General features: G+C 41.3%; 1 protein-coding gene across 4 annotated transcripts in view; it reads left to right on the plus strand.

Annotated features, from left to right (window-relative positions):
* Positions 1–25,839, plus strand: part of LOC117701902 (protein-lysine N-methyltransferase SMYD4) — a 49,948-nt gene that overhangs the window by 13,993 nt on the left and 10,116 nt on the right. For 3 of the 4 annotated variants that reach the window (XR_013070278.1, XM_034493311.2, XM_076706318.1), the window contains exons 3-5: positions 12,382–12,526; positions 16,714–16,803; positions 19,530–20,691. Coding sequence is in view for 3 of the 4 variants with exons in the window: in XM_034493311.2 (XP_034349202.1) it covers positions 12,382–12,526; positions 16,714–16,803; positions 19,530–20,691 (1,397 nt within the window). In the remaining variant the exon portion in view is untranslated. Of the gene's footprint in view, positions 1–10,828; positions 10,916–12,381; positions 12,527–16,713; positions 16,804–19,529; positions 20,692–25,839 lie in introns of all 4 variants that reach the window. The other variant, XM_076706319.1, reaches the window with a different exon arrangement.

Below are 25,839 nucleotides of genomic sequence, written 5' to 3' on the forward strand. Positions count from 1 at the left end.
CTTTGGCATCTTGGGCTTGGTGAGCTGAGGCTTCACAGAGGCCTTGATGGTCTCTGCGCATGCACTCAATGCCTTTGCATTATTGGCCTGCATCTTCTTCAGGCCTTTCTTGTTGTGCTTCTTGGCAAAGCGCATGTTCCTCAGAGTTTGGGGTCAACCCCCTTAAGAGATTCCTATCTTTGTGACTGGGATTTCTTGATGCCATTTCTGTGCCATTTGCAGGACTGTTGTGTGTGGTGTGGTTCTTGGAGTTGGCCATGTCTGCACTGTAACCTGCAGCTCCCATAGTGCCTGGGCCCAGAAGAGAAAACTTCATTCATTTCATAACTCTTTGAGTTTCAGTTTAACAGAAACCTAGCTCAAATTTGAAATTTGTAACTATGAAACTAAAAATTTTAAAAGTACATATATGTTTTCAGGCCAGTTTGTATACAGAGGCTCAGAGCATGCCATCAGACTTCTTCAGCAACCAATAGGCTTTGCATTTGGTAATACTATACCCATACTTAGCCCAGGATACACTCATAGGTTACTAAACCCAGAGAAGGAGACCTTCTTTCTGGAGTTTCATTGAAAAGTTCTGGGAAGTCTTTGTTTTATTTTTGAAGAGAGGGTCTCACTGTATAGCCCTTGCTGTCCCAGAACTTACTTTGTAGATCAGGCTGGCCTTGAACTCATGGAGGTCTTCCTGCTTCTCCCTCCTGAGTGCTGGGAGTAAAGGTGTTGGCCACTATGCCCAGCCTTGGGAATAGATTAGCCTAACCTTGATCTCCCACATCCCTTTGGTCAAAGATACTCAGTTTCAAATTTGATTGCCCAAACTTCCTGTGCTCTGGAGGTCAACCCTGTTTCCTCTCAAGGAACAGTTTCCCCGCTCCCCGCTGAGATTTATTGTCAGAAGGAAAGGGTCACTCAAAAAGCAGGGAGCCCTCCCATACAAATGAGACTTCCTAGCTATATAATTAGGCCGAGATGCACACATCCACAGTCATTACCCTTCTTCAGAACCTTTGTCATGTCATGTACATTTCGCCCATGTGAACTTTAGCATTGGCTTGTTGTGTTTCATAAAAAGTGTTGCTGGGCTCTTGATTGGGATTGTGTTAAATTTATAGATTCATTTAGGGAGAGCTGACAACTTTACAATATTAAATGTTTTCATCTGCAGAAAAGGTTGTCTTGCCACTTACTTGGGCTTTCTTTTATGTCCTTAAGTAAAGGTTTATAGTTTTCTTTATATTGGTCTTGCACATTTCCTGTTAGATTTATTTTTAGTTATAAGGTTTCCAGGGTTGGTATTGTGTATAAACATTTTCCCCCAATTACATACCATAATTGATGGTTAGGAGTATAAATAAAAGGTAGAGTTTTTAAAATTGCTATATGAATGACTGCTTTGCTATACTTGAACATCATTTCATTTTTATGCCAATTTACTTGTCATGTTTAGGTTAGATAATGATGTCTGTACAGAGTAATCCTCTGATCCGGTATTTGCACGTCTTACTTTTTAACTTCCATAGCATAGATACACATTTATACCGTGTTGAGTACTAATAAACATTTAAGGTGTTTACCATAGGCTTATAATATGCAGCCTGCTTCATTTCAAGGACGCTGCCCTTAATCTGTTAATGTAAGATTTTTATAGCGATAGTTATAAATAATACTAGCCTACATATGTCTTCTATTCTCTTTGTCAACTCTTAGAATCAGAGTGTGGTAGTCTCAGAATGAACCAGGAGCTTCCTATCTGTTTCTCTAGTCTTAAGGTCACTTATATAAAATGTGAGGATCCTGTGTATATCTGCCAGCTAGGCCTTATATACAAAGGGCACCCATCACTACCTTCTAAAACAGTCTTACCAGTTAAAGACCATGCTCAAACATGTGGGCCTTTGGGGTACTTGCCACATTCAAACTATATTTTATTGATAGATATTGTTATCTAAGAGAATATCTTCACTCCTAGCAGATGACTAAAAATATCTAAAGATAAACACTGGTGATTGCTGTGTCTGTTCCTGCTGCTGCTGCTGCTGCTGCTGCTGCTGCTGTTCCTCCTCCTTCTCTTCTTCTTCCTCTTCTTTCTCTTCCTCATCTTCTTCTTCCTCCTCCTCTTTCTTTTCTTTTCTTTTTTTAAGGCATGATTTCACTATGTAGCCCTGGCTAGCCTGTAACTTACTATGTAGACCAGACTAACCTCTGTCTCCTGAGTACTGGTATTAAAGGTGTATACCACCACATCCAGCTACACTTGCTTTGAGATGGTGAGAAGAAAAAAATAGACATAAATATAAATGGATGCCAGTTATTAAATTGTTACTTCCAGTCAAACTTTATACCTAGTCTAAGGCCAAAGTAGGGATTTTCCACTTTGCAAGCTGGCTCCATTAAGAGACTGTTCTTCTCTTGGTCTCACTAGATAGGAGGGAGAGAGAGTGGAAGGAAAGAGGAGACAAAGGGGTTGGGGAGCAGGAGGTAGTTTGAATGAGAATACCCAGTAGGCTCATATATTTAAATATTTGGTCTCCAGTTGGTAGAACTGTTTAGAAAGATTAGGAAGTATATCTTAGAGTCTTTGAGGTTTCAAATTTTCATGCCAGACCCAGTCTTTCAAAGGGGTGGGGGGGGATCTGTCTCTCTCTCTGCCTGCTGCATGCAGAGCTCTCAGCTACTACTCTAGTGCCAAGCCTGTGTGCTTACCACCACAATGATCATGAATTAACTGTAAGCAAGCCTCCAATTAAATGTTTTCTTTTATAGTTACCCTGGTCATGGTGTGTCTTCACAGCAATAGTAACCTGTGATAGTTTGAATATGCTTGGACCAGGGAATGGCACTTTTAGGAGATGTGGCCTTGTTGGGGGAAATGTGTCTCTGTGGAGGTGAGCAATGAGACCCTCCTCCTAACCATGTGAGAGCCAGTCTTCTCCTAGTGGCCTTCAGATGAAAATGTACAACTTTTAGCTCCTCCTGCACCATGTCTGCCTGGATGCTGCCTTGTTGATAATGGACTGAACCATTCAGCCTGTAAGCCAGCCCCAATTAAATGTTGTCCTTATAAGAATTGCTTTGGTCATGGTGTCTGTTCACAGCAGTAAAACCCTAACATAACTCTAAGACAAGGAATGAGGAAGAGTGTTGTGTGACACCCTGCATCTCTAAAAGCTCACCTCAGCGTGGAAAGCTCATGAAAGCTAGAAACCTAGAGTTCATTGCACAACCTACAGGCAGCTCAACAGGTTGGAGAGTATCTTGGAGCTAGCACAGTGAGTCTGAGTCTCTTCTGTACAGCAGCTGAACTGACCTGACAGTATCTCTCCCCAATCCTTACAGCTTCTATATGCATAGGGAAGGAGGAACCTAGTGCCTCCAGTCAGTTTCACACACTTAGTAGAGCTGCTGAGTTGTGTACTTCCTGTGTTTAACAAGTTTCCCTGTAGGATGGACTATTTCACCTCCATGGAACATCCTGTGTTTAAGGAGCTTCCCACCAAGGTGGATGTTTTTCTCTGAAGAAATTGCTACACATCAGAGGTTGAGACTTGAGGAAGAAGACATTTAGCTCTTTGTATACTAGTGACAAGCCACATGGAAAAAGATGAAGTTAAGACTTATACAATATACAAAATTAAGTGAAACAGACATTACAAACTTAAGGAGCTAAAACTATAAATCTCTTAAAAGAAACTTCGTGACTGGGTTTGACAGTGATTACTGGATGTGTCAATAGCATGGCCATTAAAAGAAAAAGCAAACTGGACTTCATCCAGATTAAACTGTTGAGAATCAAAAGAGTATCAAAAGAATAAAAACATAGCCCAGAATGGAAGCCCAAAAATGGAAGCAAATACTTGTTAATCATTTTCATCAGGTATTAATATTCAGAGTTAATGAAGAACTCCCACAACTCAACAATTTTTAAAACTCCAATTAAAAAATAAGCAAATAACTTGAATCAACATCTCCAAAGAAGATGATACACAAACAGCCAATAAACATATAAAACGATGCCTTACAACATTAATGATCAGGGAAATGCAAATCAACACTGAGATAAGATACCACTTCACAGTCGTTAGACAGCTGTTACTAAAAAACAAAAACAGAGGTGGTGGTGAAGATGTGTAGAAGTGGGAACCCTTCTCATAGCCAGTGGGGATGTACAATGATACAACCATTGTGGAAACTGCGTGAAAGTTAGAGAATTATTGTATGGTGCAGTAATCCCACTTCTGGGTTTATGCCCAAAAGAATTGAAGGCAGGATGTGAGCAGATACTTGCACACCAGTGTTTGTAGCAGGCATTATCCACAGTCGTCAGAAGTGGAAAACACTCTGTCTTAGTCAGTGTTTTATTACTGTGAAGAGATGCCATGGTCACAGCAATTCTTATAAAGGAAAGCATTTAAATGGGGCTGGCTTACAGTTCAGAGGGTTAGTTCATTGTCATCACTGGGGGGAGCATGGTGGCATGCAGTGCTGGAGCAGCCTCTGGCTGGGGAATGAGCTGAGGTGGAACACAAGAGTTGTAGGAAGGCAAAAGACTGATGATCCCTGGCCTTATAATCTTACTGCTTATGCATTAATAAGCGCTAGTTTTTTATTTCTCTAGTTCAAGGACATCTTGCTGGCCAGGCAAGAGGCCTAGAACTTGTTAACTCTTTGTGAACGAGAGAGAAAAGAAAAAGAAGAAAGGGAGAACACACACAAGCACACACATAGACACATGTAAACACACACATTCTGGCCGTGGCCCAACCACTTGTCTCATCAACTCCACAGTGTTTATGTATACTTATATACATACGCATATACCTACACACATATGTATATACATACCTATAGATAAACAGACATATTCATATATGTGGGTGTATATATATATATGTATGTGTATATATATGTATGTATGTGTGTGTGTATATATGTATATGTGTATATATACATATATATGTATATATATACACACCTATATATACACATACATACACACACACACACACACACATATATATATATATTTGGATGGATGGAGCAGAGCCCCCCCCAAGCCATACACATACATTTGGTGAGTGGATGGGGCAGAGGCCCATATGCCACCACCTTATTTCTTTTCTCTCAGCCTTTTTATATACAAGTTATATACAGCCTTTATAGACACAAGTTCTTTAGAAAATTACCTCATAGATAAAATTTTATACAAAAGGGAAGTTACATAGAAGAATGTTGATAGTTAAGTTCAGAGTAGTATTTATTCTTTAAGCTCATTATAAGCTCAAAACAACAGTTTCACATGGCCTCGCTTTATCATAGTGCACACCTGTGGCTTCATCTTTGGACCTGATCTAGGATGAATGTCTTTCCTTGATCACAGATTTGTCCCAAGCCTATTTCTCTTTATAGTGTAGTTGTGAAAACTCATTGTATTCTTTATTATGCAGCCTTTACTTACTATTCTATGAGGAGTAGGCACATTCTTTTCTTGATTCTGACTTCATTACATCTTTCTGGCAAACCAACTAAAACTCTCTCCTAAAACTTTCTTCCTAAAATTATTTAAATCAAACCAGAAATTCTATAAAATCATTAATTCATCTGAACAGCATTAATTCATGAAAGTTCATCTTTACGTTGATCTGCAGGAAATCTGCCCAATAAGATGAGCTAAAGCCCAGGAATCATATTAAATAATAGTGACAAGGAAAGGCATATCATAAGTAAGTAGCAATCCTGGGATGAAGTTTCTTGGGACCTTGCCTCTCAGAACTTACCCCTTGAAGACCATGCAAAAAAACGGTGGACCATCTCCGGGAAAGTCACTTGCATGCCTTAGCCTTTCCTAGATGACTCATAACAATGCAGATAGACACAATGCTGAAGAAGTAGCTGAGAGGTTCATATCCATGCCTGTGACATATTCTCCTATAGTAATTGTTTTCTCCAAGGCTTACTGCCTCCGTCTGCTAACCTAGGCCTAGTCCTGGAAGCATCTAGCCTCCATGCAGTCTAACCTAGGCCTAGAATGGTTTTAGCCTCTGAAATTTACTGCTGAATAAGCTCCCCTTTTTTAGTTCTTTCTGAATTCTGTTGGCTAGTTTTAACTCAGCTGTTGCTACTCAAACTCCTTTCCGAACTGTCTGATTCAATTTGACTTCTTTCAGTTTCTGACTGAGAATGCTCTGCTTAGCCTACTAACATTGGCAATCTGTCCTAATCTTCTGGCTCTTTCTCATTCTCTGGCTTGTTCTGTCTTCACCTGTTCTATCTCTGCAACCTGTCTCTGTACAAATGCCCCCAATGAAACCTCTCTCCCTCTGCAATGCTCCCCCTTAGGCTGCCTCTCTTTCCTCTCTGCTCTTGTAAAAGTTGGGCATATTCTATTCTGTCAGATCTTTCTCTGATTCGTCATTTTGTCTGCCTCTTAATTAGACATCACTTTCAAGCATGAATGCTTCCTTGTACAAACTAACTTTACCTTCATTGTTTGGGATTGAAGGTGTATATTAAGGGCCTGTCTGAATTCGAGCCAGATCACATAGACCTACTAGAAGGTCTTTGGATGTGATCAGAGCAACCTGTTGCTGGGACCTCGAAGTGACACACTTCCTGCAACAAGGCCACTCCTACTCCAGTAAGGCCACACCTTCTAATCTCTCTCAAGTATTGCTACTCCAAGACTAAGCATTCAACTGTATGAGCCTATGGAGGCTATTTTTATTTAAACCACTACACACATGAATGTCTACTAATACATGAATGGATAATGAAATATTATTCACCCATTTTTTTAAATAGTGAAATTCTGTGACATGATGCAATATACTAAACCTTGAAAAATAAGCCAAACACAAAACAGACCAGTATGCTCTATCTAACAAGGCTTGGTTCTGAAAACCTGAAGAAAGAGCAGACATATGTACAGAAAAGCTGTTAGGGTAAGCTGTGCTCTCACTGATGGATGGTATGTACTATGCCATAACCTGGAAACTCAGCTCATTTATTGTGTACAGCATAAGTAGGCAGGTTAGCTAGTCTTGGTGGACAGTCTCTGTAGAGGAACAGTCTGGGGTTACAATCATCTCAGAGGAGAACGCTGTGGTGTCTAGTTTTTAGACACACTGTCAGCGTCCTCACAGGACCAGAGGAAGGCTTTGCCAATTCCCATGGGTCTGAAGTACAGCCATGTCAACAGAACCTATGTATTTAGGACTTCACCCACTCCCCCACAATATTATATGATCCCTTTATATAAGGAACCAATAATAGGGCCAGCAGGATGGCTCTGTGGTAAAGGCAGGATGGCTTTGTGGTAAAGGCACTTGCCATGCAAATCTAACAACCTGAGCTTGATCCCTAGAACCCACAGTGGGAAGAGAGAACTAACTCCTGAAAGTTGTCCTCTGACCTCCACATGTATGCCATGGCATACATTACATGCTTATACATGCACACATGCACAAGATAAATAAACGTTAAAAAAATACAGAAATGATAGCCAGAGGTGGTGGTGCACACCTTAAATCCCAGCTCTTGGGAGGCAGAGGCAAGCAGATCATCGAGTTCAAGACAGCCTGGACTACAGAGTGAATTCTAGAACAACATAGAGGAACCATGCCTCCAAAGAACAAAACAAAAAGGCAGCAGTGCAGCAGTGATAAATGCGCATAATCATGTACTTATAAGTATTAATTAATATGTATTATATAATAAAAACTTGATTGTTTTGTTACTAGTAAGAATTATTTCTACTTGTGTGTGTATATGAGATGTATGAGATGGATGCAGATGTGTATGCCTTCATATGCATGCAATATGGAAGCCAGTGGGGGATGTCAGGTTCTCCACCTTTTTTTTTCTTTTGTAAAAATAATTTAGCCAGGCATGAGTAGTTCATGCCTTTAATTCCAGCACTTGGGAGACAGAGGCAGATAGATCTCTGAGTTCAAGGACAGCCTGGTCTACAGAGTAAGTTATAGGACAGCCAGGGCTACACAGAGAAACCCTGTTTTAAAACACCCCCCCCCAAATAATAATTTTATAAATTTTATTATAAAATACCTTGGAAATAAATAAAAACATTATACACCAAAATTAACCAAACCCAAAGTCTATACAACTCAGGCGACTTCTGTACAGTTTCACTAGGCATTCAGATCGGAAACTGTGGAGCTTCACATTAAGTTTTATACTTTCGGGGACTGGAGAGATGGCTCAATGGTTAAGAGAACTGACTGCTTTTCCAGAGGTCCTGAGTTCAGTTCCCAGCAACTACATGGCAGCTTACAAATGTCTGTAACTCAAGTTCCTGGGAATCTGACACCCTCAAACACCAATGCACATAAATAAATTATTTTAAGAATTTATGCCTTTATGCTCACTTCAGCAACACACATATTAAAATTTACACTCCCGGCCACAGTGATAGGGAATGATATTTGTTCTAATACTCAGGAGGGAGAGGCAGGAAGATCTCTCTGAGTTTGAAGCCACCCTGTTCTACACAGTGAGGTTCAAGTCAGCCAGGTCTACATAGAGAAACCCTGTTGCAAACAAAGTAAAACAACAAAATTTATACTTTCATTATCAAATTTATTTTAAGTACTTATTTTGCCACCACCAAAAAACAAAATCCATGTCATGTGGGGAGCCGACAGAAGGCAGCTATCATCCTTGCAGCCGTCTTGAGCCATATACCCTGACAAGAGACTTGTTTTCAACAGCCTACAACAGCTGAGCATACTTTGATAACATCTTGTTTTATATACCCAGGATTTTCCCTTGGGTGTGTGTGACGGAAGTGAGACTTATAAAAGGCGAGAGGCAGACAGAAGAGGGGACTGGAAACTTGGAACTTGGAGGCACTAGGGACTAGGAACTAGGGACTGGAAACTTGGAACTTTGAGACACTAGGAACTAGGGACTGGAAACTCAGAGCTTGGAGGCACTAGGGACTAGGAACTAGGGACTGGAAAACTTGGAACTTGGAGGCACTAGGGACTAGGGACTAGGAACTCGAGACTTGGGACTTGGACTAGGAACAAGGGACTTGGAAAGACAGAAGAAGAAAGACTTGAGAATAAACGAGACTGAATCACATTCTGTCTGATCTCCATTCTTCTCATCCACCTTCACTCTCTCTCTTGCTGAATCCTGACACACGGACCAGAGCAGCAGTACAAGCCAGGACAATTTAGCCCCCAAAGCTTGGGGCAGTGTGGGCTCTAACAATTTTGGCCCCCAAGCTTTTGGCATTGCGGGTTCCAACATTTGGCAGAGCGGTCCCCGACAATGCCAGAGTTGGAATATACCCTCTGTGACACATATCCAAAGAAATAAATTGTATTCCTTTGAGGAAAGGAATCATTTTGAACATGGAGCTTGCTTCCTCCTTCATCCCTACCCCCAGGATGGAGACAAGCAAGCTTCAGTGATCTCCTCCTACCTGCCTTTGCTCTGACTCAGTGCTGGGCTACAGGCATGGGCAGGACCATATCTATTCCCAGTACTCATATTTGCAAAGGCTGAGGAGATGGCGAGTGTGTGTGTGTGTGTGTGTGTGTGTGTGTGTGTGTGTGTGTGTGTGTGAAGGTACTTGTGGTCAAGACTGACGATATAAATTCAGTTCCTGGGACCCACATATTTGTAAGAGGAAACTGACCCCTGAAAGTTGGCTTTTGCCCTCTGAGTATATACTGTGGCATATGCATGACGTATATAAACAAATCTTTAAAAAAAAACTGTACTTTTAATTGTAATTCCTTCTCTGACTGAAGTTACTTAAGAGAAGCTTTACTTCTTTCTTGTCGTTTTTTTGGGGATGAAGAGGTTTGTTTGGTTTTGGTTTTTTGAGACAGTATCTCACTGTGTAGCTTTGGCTGGCCTGAAATTCTTATATAGACCAGACTGACCTCAAGAAATCTACCTGCCTCTGCCTCTGCCTCCTGAGTGTTGGAATGAAAAATGTATGCCACTACACCTAATATCTTGTCTTTTTTTTTTCTTACTTTTATTATACATATTATACTTTATCGCATTATGATGAAGAAATATAATGTAGGTTTATACAGTACAATTTCTCCTCGTTTGAAAATATATTTGATATAATAAATATGTGTATTTTTATTTATATATAAGATCAAATTCAACTAAGTAAAACATCTGTGGAACTGAAGAGAGGCTCAGCAGCTAAGAGGCTTTGCTGCTCTTCTTTCTTTTTGAGGGGGGTGAGGGGAGGGGAGGGTTGAGACAGGGTATCTTTGTGTAGCCCTGGCTGTCATAGACTTGCTTTGTAGACCATGCTGGCCTTGGTCTCACAAAAATCTTTCTGTCTCTACTTCCCAAGTACTGGGACTAAAGGCATGTGTCACCACTGCCACCCTGCTTTTGCTGCTCTTCTGTAAGACCAGAGTTCACTTCCCAGCGCCCACACCAGTTGGATCACAAACACCTGTAACTCTAGCTCCAGGAAATCCAACATCCTCTTCACATCTCCATGGAAACTTGCACACATGTGATACACACACACACATACACATATGTACATAGGTACACATAAAAAATAAACAAAACCTTTTACCAGCATTTTACCAGGAAGGAGAGTTGTAGGTTTGAGGCCTGTCTGTGTTAGGTACAAAGGCATGTCGAGAAGAAAAAAAAAAAAAAAAAATTAAAGCTGAGAGTAGTAGCACATGCCTTTTAAGTTGCCAAAATCCCTGGGTACAGAGCATCGTACAGTGGACAGAAAGTGGTGTTTACCCTTACGCAGCCTGCGAGGATGTCACACTGGAATTTTTATTTTATGTGTATGAGTGTTTTCCTACAGGTACGTGTGTTCACTGTGTGGTGCCTGATGCCTGTGGAAACCAGAAGAGGGGTATTGGATCCCTTGGAACTAGAGGGACAGCTGGTGGTAAGCGTCTGTGTTGGTGCTGGGAACCAAACCACTGAGCTATCTCTCCAGCCCCCATTTATCTACTTATTGTCAGACAAGATATCACTGTGTATCCCTGGCTCTTATGGAATTTACTATGTAAATCAGAGTAACCCCAAACTCACAGAGATCCTCCTGTTTCTGCCTCCCACACTCTGGGGTTAAAGGCATGTACCACCATACTCAGCAAGTTGTTTTGTTTTTTTGTTTTTTTTTTTAATTATTTGATTTTTTTGTGGTTATGTGTGTACACTTTGATATAGAAATCAGAAGACATCTTGTAGGAGTTCGCCTACCATCATCTGGGTGCCAGGATCAAACTCAGCTTGCAAGTTTAATAACAAGTGCCTTTGTGAATTGAGACACTAGTTGCCCCTTCCCCCCACCCACACACACAATTTTAACATCCTTAGTATAGAATGGTAGTGATGGTAGTGGGGTGTGTGTGTGTGTGTGTGTGTGTGTGTGTGTGTATGTGTGTGTGTGTGTGTTAGTTAGTTATGTGCCCATGTGTTTGGAGAAAAAAAAACTTACTGTCTTGCTCAGGCTAACCTCCAACTGATAGTAATCCTATTGTTTCAGTCTCTTGATGGCTGGGATTATCATGGCTGCACCATGCCCAGATCCTTACATTTTTAAAAAATAAATTTATTTATTTATTTATTTATTTTATTTATTGTATACGAGTACCCTGTAGTTGTCTTCAGACACACCAGAAGGCATCAGATCCCACTATAGATGGTTGTGAGCCACCATGTGGTTGCTGGGAATTGAACTCAGGACCTCTGGAAGAGCAGTCAGCACTCTTAACCACTGAGCCATCTCTCCAGTCCCCTCACATTTTTTTTTTTTGGCAATTTATTTTTATTGTTTTTAATTACATATATGTTTCTGTATGTGGATATATTCACATAAGTGCAGGTACTCGTAGAAGTCAGAGATGTAAGATGCACTTGGAGCTGGAGTTAAACATGGTCGTGAGCCATCTGATATGAGCACCAAGTGAACTTGGGTCCTCTGGACCACCTTGCTAGCTTACAACTAGAATTTCAGTGTAAGAAATTAACTGCTCAGCCATCCCTTCAGCCCTCCTCAGCATTTCAACATAGTATAAACTGGAAAGCACTCCTTAGTGCAAAGATTCTGTGTATTTTATCATTCTCTACACCCAGGCTTCATCGGGATGTGTGATCCAAGCGATGATTCATTGGCCACGAAGTGTGAGTTAGAGTCAGACAATTAGCACTCTGGGCCCTGAATGGGTCCCCCTGCCCCTGTGTCTCAGAGATCAGCGAGGATTCTTCGGTTGGATCACATAGTGCATAGAGCCCCATGTGCACTGCGCTCTCAGCCACTTATTGCCATTTCAAATACAGTGACTGCAGAGTCTTCCTTAAAATAACAAATTTCTCCTTTTTTGTTTGTTTCCTTCTTTCTTCACAAAGACCTGAGGATGAGGTGTTTTTGAAGCAACTTTCTAGTAGTCACCTGGTGGACAAGGACTATGATGCTCCCCTTTTCTACAGAGAAGAAGGAAACAAAAAATTCCAAGAGAAGGAGTACACAGGTGCTGCAGTGCTGTACTCTAAGGTAACACGTGTCCCATAGCAGTAGAACAGGGTGGAAGGTAGAGGCCAAGTGCAGGCCATTGGTTTGCTTTGGTTGGTCGGTTGGGTTGGTTGGTTTTTTTGTTTCTTCTTGTTTATAGGTCGGATTGGATTTGAGGAAAATATAGTAGAATTCTATTGTTGGTTATATTGACAAACAAAAGACAATTTATATGTCTTGAATTTTGGCAAGATTCTTTCCATATTTCTTCAGACCCATAGCAGCAGCAAGCTTATTGGCCCTTTGCCAGGTATTCTCACTGAATTATACACCATTTGTCTGAAGAACTGATGAACATTGTAGCTTGATAGTCCTAATTAACGAACAGCTAGATTTTTAGCTAGCCACCTGGCTAGCTTACGACTTTGGCTGAGCTTGGTGGCACTTGCCTTTAGTTCCAGCACTCAGGAGGCAGAAACAGGTGAGTCTCTGAGTTCAAGGCCAGCCTAGTCTACACAACAAGTTCCAGCTTGGCCAGGGATATGTAGTAAGACTCTGACTCAGTAAAGTAAATAACCAGAATGACTTAAATATTGCAAAAGAAAGAAAGAAAGAAAATAAATGAGTGGATTTGCCAAAGCCTAGTCAAACTAGATTTTCTTGGTCATATGTTAGCATATTTCTATTACCAACAATCAACAGATACTTTGTACTAACCATGAAAACTATATTTTTTAATTATTATTTTATATGTATGGGTTTTCCCCTGCATGTATGTGCACTGCATGTGTGCTTGGTGCCAAAGGAGCCCAGAAGAGGGCATCATATCCCCTGGAACTAGAATTACAGATTATGTATGGACCCTGGGAATCAAACCCATGTCCTCTGGAAGAACAGCCAGTGTTCTTAAATGCTGAGTCCTCTCCAGTCCTACCAAGCTAGATTGTGAAGCAGAATTGAGGCTTTGAACACTGTGTTACTCTTACTCAATTGCTTCCATGGAACAAGGAAGAAAGAGAAAATTCCTTCTATTGGTTTTTCAGAGATCTATATGGCTTAAAACAAGAATATGCCAAACTCTTTGATCTGTGATTTTATATATTAAAAGAATAGAGTGAGCCTAGAAGGCTGGCATACTCCTATGATCCACGCTTAAGAAAGGGAAGAAGGTCAGGAGTTGAAGGCTAGTCAGTCTTAGCTTTGTAACAGGTTTGAGTATAGCCTGGGCTATGTGAGACCTTGTCTAGGAGAGGAAAAAGAAATGTAAAGGGGTGGAAGTGAGGTGTAGCTCCCAGCTGTACCACCTGCCTAGCAAGCATGATGCCCAAGGTTTTTGTTCCCAGCCCTGGGCTTGAGAGAGTTGTATGTGTCCTGCATCTTTAAAAGTCAATATTCAACCCTTGGAATTAACTTTCCTAAAAATGTTAAAGCTACAGCATCCACTTTGCAAACATGTAAAAGCCCTTTTTTTGTAGTGTTGTAAGGAAGTATTTGGCTTCAGTTTTATGCCTTTGCATCATAAATGTTATTCCATGGAAAGTTGCTCGATGAAAACAGGTAAAAATAAAAAAGAAGGCGCTGGTGAGATGCTCAGGGCTCGAGAGCACTTACTGCCCTTGCAGAGACCATGGCAGGCAGTGGGTCTCCCTGCTTCAGGGAATCTAAAACTCTGTTCTGGCCTCCACAGGCACTTACATTAACACATGCACATACCCACACACAGACACATAATTTTAAAAATAAAATAAATCTTTTAAAATGAGCTCTAGAATGAGTTTGACTTCAGCCTGGGCTACATGAGACCTTGTCTCAAGAAGAGAAGAGATGAAGGTTTGCTGTGGATGGAGAGGGAGAGCACTTCCTATTCCATGAAGCTGGTATTTTGGTGATTATGGTACTTTGCAATTTTATAGAGAGCTGCTATTTTCTTTCTTTTTAAAGTAATGCTTGTTGTTTTGTCTGTAAAAGTAATAAATGTTACTTTGGAAAATATAGAGAAGTATAAAGAGTAAAAAAAAAAGTCATAGCCAGTGATAAGTACTGTTAACATTTCTGCTTCTGTCTGGCCAGCCAGAGTTTTTCCTGTGAGAATGTGTTTTTCTTTTACAAAATTGAGATAATGCTGCACTTACTGTTTTGTAACCCACTCTTTCCCTCCAACAATTTATTGTACCCATTTTCTCACAGTATTAAATTTTCGGCTCCAAGTAATTTTCCATAGCTAACTCTGTTCTATTACAGAGAAGAAATGTACTTAATTTAAGATCTAATATGGCATATTATTTGGTATTATGATACTATAATAAGCATCTTTCTGTATAAATATTTTTATGTACAACCCATGTTTTGCTTGGGATGAATTAGTAGAAGAGTGAAGTGCTGGGTCAGGCCTTTGAGTGATGCTGAATTGTTCTCCAGGAAAGGACTAGTTAACATCCATTCTGACAGAATGTGGGAATGCTCACTTGTTAAACAACACTGGTTACTATTAGATGCTATTATTTTGTTAGTATTATACATTTATCTGGGGGATAGGAAATATGCTCATATAGTTACATTTCAAGAACTGAAAAAACATATAGTGTAGTTTCTTTTCCTGTTCCATAGTTTAATCTCACTTGCAGCCCCATAAGCTGTCCTTGTTAAATATGCTGTATATACGGCATATGTAGGTGAATTAAAAAGCCCAGTATAGTGGCATTAACCTCCAGTTACTTGAGAACTGCTCTTGCAGAGGACATGACTTTGGCTCTGAAAGCCTTCCTGTAATTCCAGCTCCAAGGGATCCAATGCCTCTGGCATCCTTGGGCACTTCACTCACATGTATACGTATACACATTTCTTTTTTTAATCTTAAGAGCTCCAAGTGGGCCAATGAGATGGCTCCATGTGTAGAGGCAGTTATGCAAAGTCCTGGAGGACATGAGTTCAGTCTTCAGATTCTGCAAGACAGCAGAAGAGAACCAACCCCTGAGAGTTGTCCTCTGGCCTCAATACTCACGTCATGGTATGAGTCTAGGTATGCACATGCGCATAGGTGCAAAAAGTATAGAAGTGGTGGCACATACCCTTGATCCCAGCATTGGGGAGGCAGAAGCAGACAGATATCTGAGTTTGAGGCTAGCCTGGTCTCAACAAAGCAAGTTCCAGGGCAGCCAGGGCTATACAGAAAAACTATGTCTTGAAAAACAAAACAAAGCAAAACTAAATAAAATACATATAATATATTAAATTTTAAGAATTGAAGGCATAGATCAGTGTTATAATGCTTTCCTAGTATGCATGAAGCTCTGGCTTCTAAACGTAGCATCCTACTGCAAAACATTTGCTCTATCTGGCTAAATTATATTGCTAGTTGTCAGACTACTGTTATTACACTTCATTTGTTACATTAAGAGTTGATCATTTACTATTTCCACTAACAACATAATGAGAATGTCCACTATCCCACTCCCTTGTCAAGTAATCTGTTCTTGGTTTTATTTTTCTTTGCCAAATTGATGGGTGAAAAAGTACTTCAGCTAGCCTTGAACATACAGAGAACTCCCGTTATGGACTCAAGTTTATTATCCTTTTATGATTTCTAGATTTTTTGTTTTTGTGGGTTTGTTTAGGTTTTTTGTTTGTTTGTTTGTTTTACTTCTTTTATTTCTTTTGTGTGTGTGTGTGTGTGTGTGTGTGTGTGTGTGTGTGTGTGTGTGTGTGACTGGCTTCATGTGGCCAAAGATAGCCTAAACTTTGTAGCAGTAGCTGGCTTTGAACTTCTGATCTTCCTCCACCTCCCAAGTGCTGGGATTAAGGCATGTGCCACCACACCCAACAATCTCTGGGTTTCTTATTCCAGTTAGAATGGGATTCCTCCAGCATTACTTTTGACTCTTCATAGTTTCTTCCAGAGTTATTACCATTCATTTGTTACATTAAGAGTTTGATCATTTACACTGGACTTGGTGACAAAGGCCTATAATCCAGCTACTTGGGAAATTGAGGCAGAGGGATCATAAATTCAAGGTGAGCCTGGGTGAACTGGCAGAAGCTGTGCTGACACTGCTGTATTCAGTGTTGGATCTTTATTTCCTCATTGATCTTCAGAGGTTTGCTAACAGGAAGTAAGTGGAACAGAAGGGTCAGGGTTTTTTCCCAATTCTATGCAGTCTTTACTAGTAGATCCCTCATTATCTGAGATGCAGAGTCCCGTCTATTCATGTGACCAGTGCTTTGTTTTTCAGGGAGTGTCTCATTCAAGGCCTAACACTGAGGACATGTCACTGTGCTATGCCAATCGCTCTGCAGCCCTCTTCCACCTGGGCCAGTATGAAGTGAGTATTGAAGCACCTGGTGTCCTGCCTGTGGCTTCAGTAGAAAATGAGTTCCTCTCTGTTCTTCTGCACACACTGAAATTAGTTAGCTTGGAAACACTGATATCCACCCAGACCCATTCTTTCTTCTGATTCATGTCACCTCTCATAGGTAACCACAAAGAATAGTGTTAATTGACAAGAAAAGGCTATGGCATTGTCCACAGTGCATGGACTGGTTCCAATAGGCCAGCACTTCTGTGTCCATATCAGCCAGATGTGCTGCTAATGGTATTTTAGATTCCAAGTGTGTCCAGATATTACCTTGTTCATTTGTTTCTTCTAAATAAGCTGCCACAAAGACTGAAAAGATGGCTTGATGGCTCTTCCAGAGGCTGAGTTTGATTCCCAGCCCTGACATGGCAGCTCATAATAGGCTGTAACTTCATTTCCAAGGACTCTGACATCCTGTTCTGGACTCTACAGGCAGAAAGCACAGATATGCATGCAGGTGCAGACACACATGCAGGCAAAACACATACACATAAAATAACAGTTTGAAAGAAGATATTAAATAAATAGGCTATGCTTGAGCTTATCCCTCTGATGATACAACTCTTCTGAAGTAATCATGGGCAGTGTGAAAATAAAAGGTGCCCTGCCCTGCCCAGGAGCATCAGTGAGGTAGCTTACTGTAAGTGGCTTTCTTCTCATCCCCTGACTGCTACAACAACATCAACTGTGGAGCACTATGCCCATGGATTTCAAGTCATGAAATGACAAGAATTATATGCCTAGGCACTAGTGCAGCCTTTAATCCTAGCACTCAGGAGGCAGAGGCAGGTGGATCTCTGTCAGTTTGAGGTCAGCCTAGTCTACCGAGGGAGTCTAGGCAGCCAGGGCTATACAGAGAAATTCTGTCTTACAAAAAAAAAAAAAAAAAAAAAAAAAAAAAAAAAAACAAATCAGATCTGTGTTTTAGGAAGATACCTGTGACCTGTCTGACATGTGTAATAGAGGAGCCTAAGGACAGGCTCTAAATTAGTCCACATGTATGCATCTTACAGAAATTGGTTACACACTGGAGTTAAGGACTATTGGAATAATTGAATGTTCACGCTCACTGTCCTTCAGATCAAATAGAAGAACAAGCATCTATCTGGGCATGGTGATTTACAACTCTAATCCTAACATGTAGAAGGCTGAGGCATGCTATGTGTTTGTAGCTAACCTGGGCTACATGGTCAATACTAGACAGTCAGAGCTGTTACTAAAACCTAAAAAACAAAAATCTAATAATCTGGGATTTTATTTTTTCCTTTTTTTAAAATGGAGTGGGCAGAATGTCTCTGATTTTGTTCAGATGGCTACAGAACCTAGAAAAGCGGCCGCCGCCGCCGCCGCCACCGCCGCTGTATAGCACACTGCTTATATTTGACTATATGTATATAAATTTTGTGGTACCTTTTAGCTGTGCTGTCAACTTTGGAACAAAGTATCCCAGTTTATCATTTTAAATTGGCACTTTACAGTTTGATTACAGAAACTAACAAAGTATTCTCTAAATAATGAAAAAGAGATCCAAGAATCTGACTGTAGGCCCTATGGACTTAGACTCCTAAGGACAAGTGGAGAAAAACTTAGGAAGAATTAATCCCTTTATCACCTTCCTATATTGTTCATCTATTTTACTTCTAACAAAAGTGAGCATTTAGCCGGGCAGTGGTGGCACACGCCTTTAATCCCAGCACTTGGGAGGCAGAGACAGGTGGATTTCTGAGTTCGAGGCCAGCCTGGTCTACAGAGTGAGTTCCAGGACAGCCAGGGCTACACAGAGAAACCCTGTCTCGAAAAACAAAAAACAACAACAACCAAAAAAAAGTGACCATTTATTGAACATATCCAGGAGTTCCTTTCATCACTTTAGATATATAATTTATCTTATCCTAAAATGACCTGTTGATAAAGCATCTCTTTTTCAGATGAGAAACAAAGACACTGAAAAACCTAACTTGCCTGCATAAGATCACACCTAGCCTCTTACTCTCTAGTAAATATTCTTTTTTTTTCCCCTTTGAGACAAAATCTCTCTGTGTGTTTCTTTTTGTCCTAGAACTCAATATATAGAACAGGCTAGCCTCAAACTCACAGAGGTCTATCTGATAACCTCTGCCTCCCCAGTGCGAGGATTAAATGCATACATCACCAAGCCCAGCAAAATCTATCTTATTAATTTCTAAGACTTTTCTCCTTTTAAAAAATGGAACTATTGAGCTGCTCATGGTGAGACATTTAATCTTTAAACTCAGCATTTGGGAGGCAAAGACAAACCTATGGATTCAGGGCAGCCTGATCTATATAGAGAGTTCAAAGCCCCCAAGGCTATATGGCAAAACTTTGTCTCAAAAAAACAAACAAACAAAAGCCAGAAGTGCTTAATAAGAAAAATCAGACATAATATTATAGACAAGTATTACTGTCACTCAATTAAAAGATCACTTGGGAGGTGAGATCAGTCCCCAGCATAAGGAGGGAGGAGGAGAGTGAAGATGAATGGGAGGGAAGGAGGTAGGAAGAGAGAAAAGGGAAAGATCAGAAGCAGGACACAGGATGTAATTTAAGGCCTAAGCTTTCGGCTGAAGTTGTCCACTTTTAATGATCCTTTCCATGCCCGTGGTTTTTCCGTCTACAGTACATAGTGAAGAGTAGAGACCAAGGGCCATCCTGGAATTTCCTTTTGTTTTCAGGCATGTCTTAAAGACATAGTGAGAGCAGATATGCATGGGTATCCTGAAAGACTGCGGCCCAAGATGATGGTGCGTAAGACAGAATGCCTGGTGAACCTCGGGAGACTCCAGGAAGCAAGACAGACTATCAGTGATCTTGAAAGCAGCCTCGCTGCCAAGCCAACCCCGGTGCTTTCCTCTTATCAGATTCTGCAGAGGAATGTCCAGCGTCTGAAAATGAAAATCCAAGAAAAGGAGGCTCTCCCAGAATCCTTCCCTGCCGCTCTCACCAATGCCTTTGAGGCTATGGCCCTGGGGGAAGAGAACAAACAGATTTCTGGGGCATCCCACTCTGTCAGCTTATGCACAGACTCTTTGAAAGGCCGCCATCTAGTTGCCACAAAAGACATTCTCCCAGGAGAACTCCTGGTGAAGGAAGATGCTTTTGTAAGTGTCCTTAACCCAGGAGAAATGCCACCATCGTATCATTGCCTAGAGAACAAGTGGGATACCAGAGTTACCAGTGGAGACCTCTACTGTCACCGATGTCTGAAGCACACTTTGGCCACAGTACCCTGTGGTGGCTGCAGCTATGCCAAGTATTGCAGCCAAGAATGTATGCAGCAGGCGTGGGAACACTACCATAGCATGGAGTGTTCTCTAGGGTCACTGCTCCTCACACTCGGGGTCTTCTGCCATGTTGCCCTGAGGATGACTCTTTTAGCCAGATTTGAAGATGTTGACAGAGTTGTAAAGATACTTTGTGACAAGGCTGGTAGCAAAGACACCTGTTTACCTGAAAGCAAGAATCTGGTCAAGACATTTGATTACACAAATCAGGGAGAGAGTAAAGAGAACAGCAAAGTAGGTGAACCCCCAATTCCTGGATGCAATGTCAATGGGAAGTATGAGAGTAATTATAATGCTGTCTTCAGTCTTTTGTCCCACACTGAAAAACATAGCCCAGAACACAAATTCATCTGTGCCATCAGTGTCTCCGCACTGTGCAGACAGCTCAAAGCTGCCAGCTTGCAGGCCCAGACCATGGGCTTAAAGTTCCCTGAGCTGAAAGCAGTGACTCCAGGGCTGTGTGCAGATTTGACTATTTGGGGAGTAGCCATGCTGAGACACATGCTACAACTGCAGTGTAATGCCCAGGCGATAACTTCCATATGTCACACAGGTAAGTCAGAAATGTAGTTTTTTACTTACATTATTGGTATTTCGAGAGCTAATGTTTGCCGGACAGTGATGGCGCACGCCTTTAATCCCAGCACTTGGGAGGCAGAGGCAGGCAGATTTCTGAGTTCGCGGCCAGCCTGGTCTATAGAGTGAGTTCCAGGACAGCCAGAGATACACAGACAAAACCCTGTCTCAAAAAACCGGGGGGGGGGGGGGGGGGGGGGGGGAGGGAGGAGGGAAGGAGGGAGAGGGAGGAGGGAAGGAGGGAGAGAGAGTGTGCATTAATGTTTAAGGTGAAAAACACTATAAAAGAAGACTAGCATCCTTTAAGTGACCTTAAAGAAAAACACAGCTGTCTTATGTATTGTTATGCTATTGAGAAGCTTTGAGCACACTTCTGTGATCCCAGAGTTTGAGAGGTGGAGACAGGATGATTAGGAGTCTAAGACAGCTTTAGCTATACAAGTTTGAGGTCAGTCTGAACTACATGAGAACTTGTCTCTTGAAAACTTGAACCACAGACAGGCGGTGGTGGCACATGCCTTTAATTCCAGCACTCGGGAGGCAAAGGCAGATGGATCTCTGAATCCAACCTGGTCTATATAGTGAGAACCCCACCAGGCTACATAGTGAGATCCTGCTTCAAATAAATACAACAGCAATAACAATAGCAACAACAACAACAACAGCAATAAATTAATTAAAAATTTAAAAGTAGAGTATTTTTAAACTTTTAATCATTTTGTGTGTGGTACACATACTATAGTATGGGGCCCATGAGTCAATTCTCTCCTACCATGTGTGTCTCGGAGATCAAACTCAGGTTGTTAGGCTTCTGAGCAAGTACTTTTATTTCCTGAGCCATCTCCCCAACCATTTTCTAGTATTTTTATTAAGTGGTTTTCATTTTATCAAAAAATGTCTTTGAGGGCCTGGAAAGATGACTCAGTGGATATTGTACTCTGTGCGAGCATGAAGACCAGAGCTCAGATCCATAGCACCCAGGCAAATGCTGAATGATGGGGGCCTGCCTGTGATTCCAGGACAGTGGAGACAAACAGGATCCCTAGCTACCAGACTAGACACTAGCTGAGTGTGTGTGCAAGGGAGCAACCCAGGCTTACTGTGTAGGATGGAGAGTGATCATCTCCACAGGCAAGCAAACACCTGAGCCCACGATATGCACAAAGGGAAGAAAATTCCTCTTAAAGTGGTGGTGGTGGTGGTGGTGGTGTTGGGGGTTACTTTTTGTCTTCCTCTCCCAACCCCCAGTTGTGGTGGTGCACTCCTTTAATCTCAATACCTGGGACAAAGAAGCTGGAGGATCTTTGTGAATTGGAGGTCAGCTTGGTCTACATAACAAGCTCCATACCAGCCAGAACTACATAGACAGACTCTGTCTCAAACAAAAAATATTTATTTTATATGTTTGAGTATTTTGCCTGCATGTATGTCTGTTCACCACATGTATGTCTGGTGCTGGTGGAGGCCAGAAGAAGGCATCAGATCCCCGGGAACTGGAGTTCCAGACATTTATATAGTACTGTCTGAGTGTTAGGAATCAAACCGAGATCCTCTGGAAGAGCAGCAAGTATCATTAATTGCCATCTCCTTTTCTAGTTAATTATGCTGAAAGGGAGGAAGGTAGATGTTGCTTAAGCCTAGGATGTATTGACAGATTACTACTCTGTTAGCCTAACTAAACTATAGAAGCTGACTCTTCACTTCAGACTTTTCACATTATGTTGTCCAGATTTTTCCATCCTCTTTTGTGTGTGTGAGTGTGTGTGTCTACAGATCTTAATTCAGCTGCCAATTTATACAGTATGTAGGTGTTCTTTGTGACATGAATCTTTTTCTCCATCTTAAAGCAATAGGATTTGAAAACTAGCATTTATGGTCCTGTTATATCACATTTCAAGTTAGTCTCTGTGGTATGCATTTTGGGGTCTAGCTGCAGTTCTGCATCTTACACTTTTCCCTCTAAGGGTTTCCAGATGCTACTGCACTCTGGGCTGGAAGGATGAAGTGCAGTTCAGAATGAGTGGAATTCTACAGTATCCTGGTCCAGCTGGGAGTGACTGCTAGGGACAAGAGGGGATGGGGGAAAAGGCTTTCTCCAAAGACCTTCTCAGTGTTACAGCTCTTTTAGGCGAAGGCCTTCTCTGATAATCTTAGTTTGTGCATATGTTTTATTTGGGATGAGCTTGTATACATACACTGTATTGGAGGTAAATCAAGGATTACATAGTTTTAGGGAAGGGATCCAGGGTGGGCAGTCATTGGCTGAAGGCTAAGGCACTGAGATGCCTCATTAGTGTGGGGAGGCATTCTGGGAATCTTAGTTGCTTACTGAACGTGAACGGGTTTCTTAGGGCATTGGGAGGGGTGGCCATAATTTCACCAAGGTTATGTATGGCAGAGGGTATAGGGGTTTCAGGCTCCCCAGACAAAGTCAGAGAAGGAGAAGCCGTGCTAATAAAGGAAGCCCCTCGTTTTGAGCCAAGCTTCAGAAGGCTATCAAGACACTGATAGACTTTGTCCTTAATTAGCAGGGCCCAACAAGTGTCTTGTTTTCTTTTCTGCCTTCTTTGGCTCTTTGAGCCACTGCTACAAAATATCCAAATCTAAGCCAGAAAGATGGCTCAGCTAGTAAAGGTACTTGCCTCTAAGCTCAAACACCTGGGTTATTTTGATTTGGTTTGGTTTGGTTTGGTTTGGTTTGGTTTGGTTTGGTTTGGTTTGGTTTGGTTTGGCTTGGTTTAGTTTTTGGAGACAGGGTTTCTCTCCATAGTCCTGAGTGTCCTGGAACTCACTCTATAGACCAGGCTCGACTTCAACTCTGAGATCTGCCTGCCTCTGCCTCCTGCGTGCTTAGATTAAAGTCGTGTACCAACACTGCCCAGCTTAAAAAAAAAAAAAAAAAAAAACATGGAACACTTTACAAATTTTTATGCCACCCGTGTGCCGGGTCTATGCTAATTGTCTCTTTACATCCACCTTCAATATCTGCACTGCAGAAATGAGCACGAGGACCTGCGTTATGTCATCAGGACCCTCATGATAGGAGGAGAGAACTAATGTTCTACACAGGCTGTCCTCTGACCCTCATACACATCAGGGCATGTGCTCCTGCCCCACAGAATAAATAAATAGAGGAATATCCAAACATCTCTACAATAGGAGTGGCTGCTACTATCTTCTTTGAGGTCCTCTGTGTCTTTTAATTAAGAACACTATTAACAAGGTACAACAGTGTACTAGGAAAGTTTGAAATAGCCTATCATTCATTCTAGGAGAAAAAGCTTTTTAAACTTTAGTGTGTGAGAAAGAGAGAGAGGCTGTAGAAAGGCCACAGCACATGTATACAGGTTCGGAGTCAACTTTTCAAGAGTAGAGTCTCCCCTTCTACCTGCTTTTGAGGCATAGTCTCTCTTGTTTCTGCCCCTGCACTACGTACATGAACTTCACCTCTCATCTTGCCCTAAGCATGCTGAGCTTACTATGCCAGCCACCACGTAAGCATGGGCGCCAGGACTGAGCTGAGGGCATCTTCCTTACGTGAAAAATTACCCATTAAGCCATCCTGCTTGCCCCAAAAAATGTATTTTCGACAGGTGTGGTGGTGCACGTATTTAATCCCAGCACTCAGGAGACAGAGGCAGGTAGATCTCTGCATCCGAGGCCAGCCTGGTCTACAGATCAAGTTTCCAGAATAGCCAAAGCTACACAGAGAAACCCTTGAAAAACAAACAAACAAAAGATCCTTCTGTGTTCCATTCACAAAAGTGACTGTTAGAACAATAATAGGAGTATTGGGGCATGTCAAGAATCACAAATAGCCAGGTGTAATAGTGCATGCTTTTAGTCCCAGCACTCAGGAGGCAGAGGCAGGGGGATCTCTGTGAGTTGGAGTGAGTTCAGCACAGCCAGGCTGCTGTTACACAGAGAAACCCTGTCTCAAAACAACCAGAGCAAAAGAAGAGTTACAGTCAACAAAGTTATTATGAAATAGCAGAACTCAAGATAGCTAATAAAACAAAGGGTTCTATTTTATAAAGGAGACTTTCCATACTGAAAAACATGCAGAGCCTGATGCTTGCCTAGCAACTGAACTACACCCACACCCTCTTCATGAAACTTCATAAATGCACACTATCAAACACATTATCATGATAAAAATGACAGTCTATATCCTCTAGAAGTTAAATAAAAATACCATTTTGTCTGTGAGATTGACAGTGTCATTTTGTTGATGTCCTGATTAGTTTTTGTTAACCTTTTACAAACCTAGACATGTCTTGGAAGAAGGAATCTTAAATGAGAAGATGCCTTCATAAGATTGGCCTGTAGGCACGTCTCAGTAATGATGGTGTGGAAGGGCACTATGAATGGCGCCACCCTGGGGAGATGGTCTGGGCTATATAAAAAACAGGCTGAGCAAACCACAAAGCAGCAGTCCTCTATGGCTTCTGTTTTAGTTCCTGTCTCCAGGTTCCTACCTTGACTTCACTCACTGAAGGCATGTCACATGAGAGTCGTAAGAGGAGTTAAACCCCTCCCTCCTGAGGTAGGTTTTGGTTATGATGTTGTATCTCAACAACGGAAGCCCTAACTTAGATAGTTGGTTTTCTTTTTTATTACATTTTTAATTCATTTTCGATTGGGATTTTTTTTTTAAATAACATGTCAAAAGAAGTGCTTACAAATCACCATGTGCCCTTGTCATAAATTATGTTAAAATTTCCATATGGATGCTTACAATCAGTCTCAGCACTCATGAGCCTGAGGCAGAGGCAGGAGAATGGTGAGCTCAAGGCCAGCTTGGTCTACATAGCAAAATCCTGTCCAAATAATAACAACAGTAATAATTTCATACATAGAACTAGAAGAGGCCACTGCAAAGACAATACGACAAAACCATTGGCCCCGCCTAACTGTATTTTATATTTTTGATTGTGAGCCTAGCCTTTAACGGCTGAGCCATCTCTCCAGCCCACCTAACTGTATTTTAAATGACTGTTTTTGTCTCTGTAATTTTCAGTTTCTAATTTTTACATAACTACCATGTATTCTTTCTGTAATTTTAATTAGTTTTTAATAATAGAAATAATCTAAGTGCTAAGAATATTTTCATAGGAACATTTTT

The sequence above is a fragment of the Arvicanthis niloticus genome, unplaced genomic scaffold (assembly GCF_011762505.2).
Source record: "Arvicanthis niloticus isolate mArvNil1 unplaced genomic scaffold, mArvNil1.pat.X pat_scaffold_315_arrow_ctg1, whole genome shotgun sequence".
NCBI classification, from domain to species: Eukaryota; Metazoa; Chordata; class Mammalia; order Rodentia; family Muridae; genus Arvicanthis; species Arvicanthis niloticus.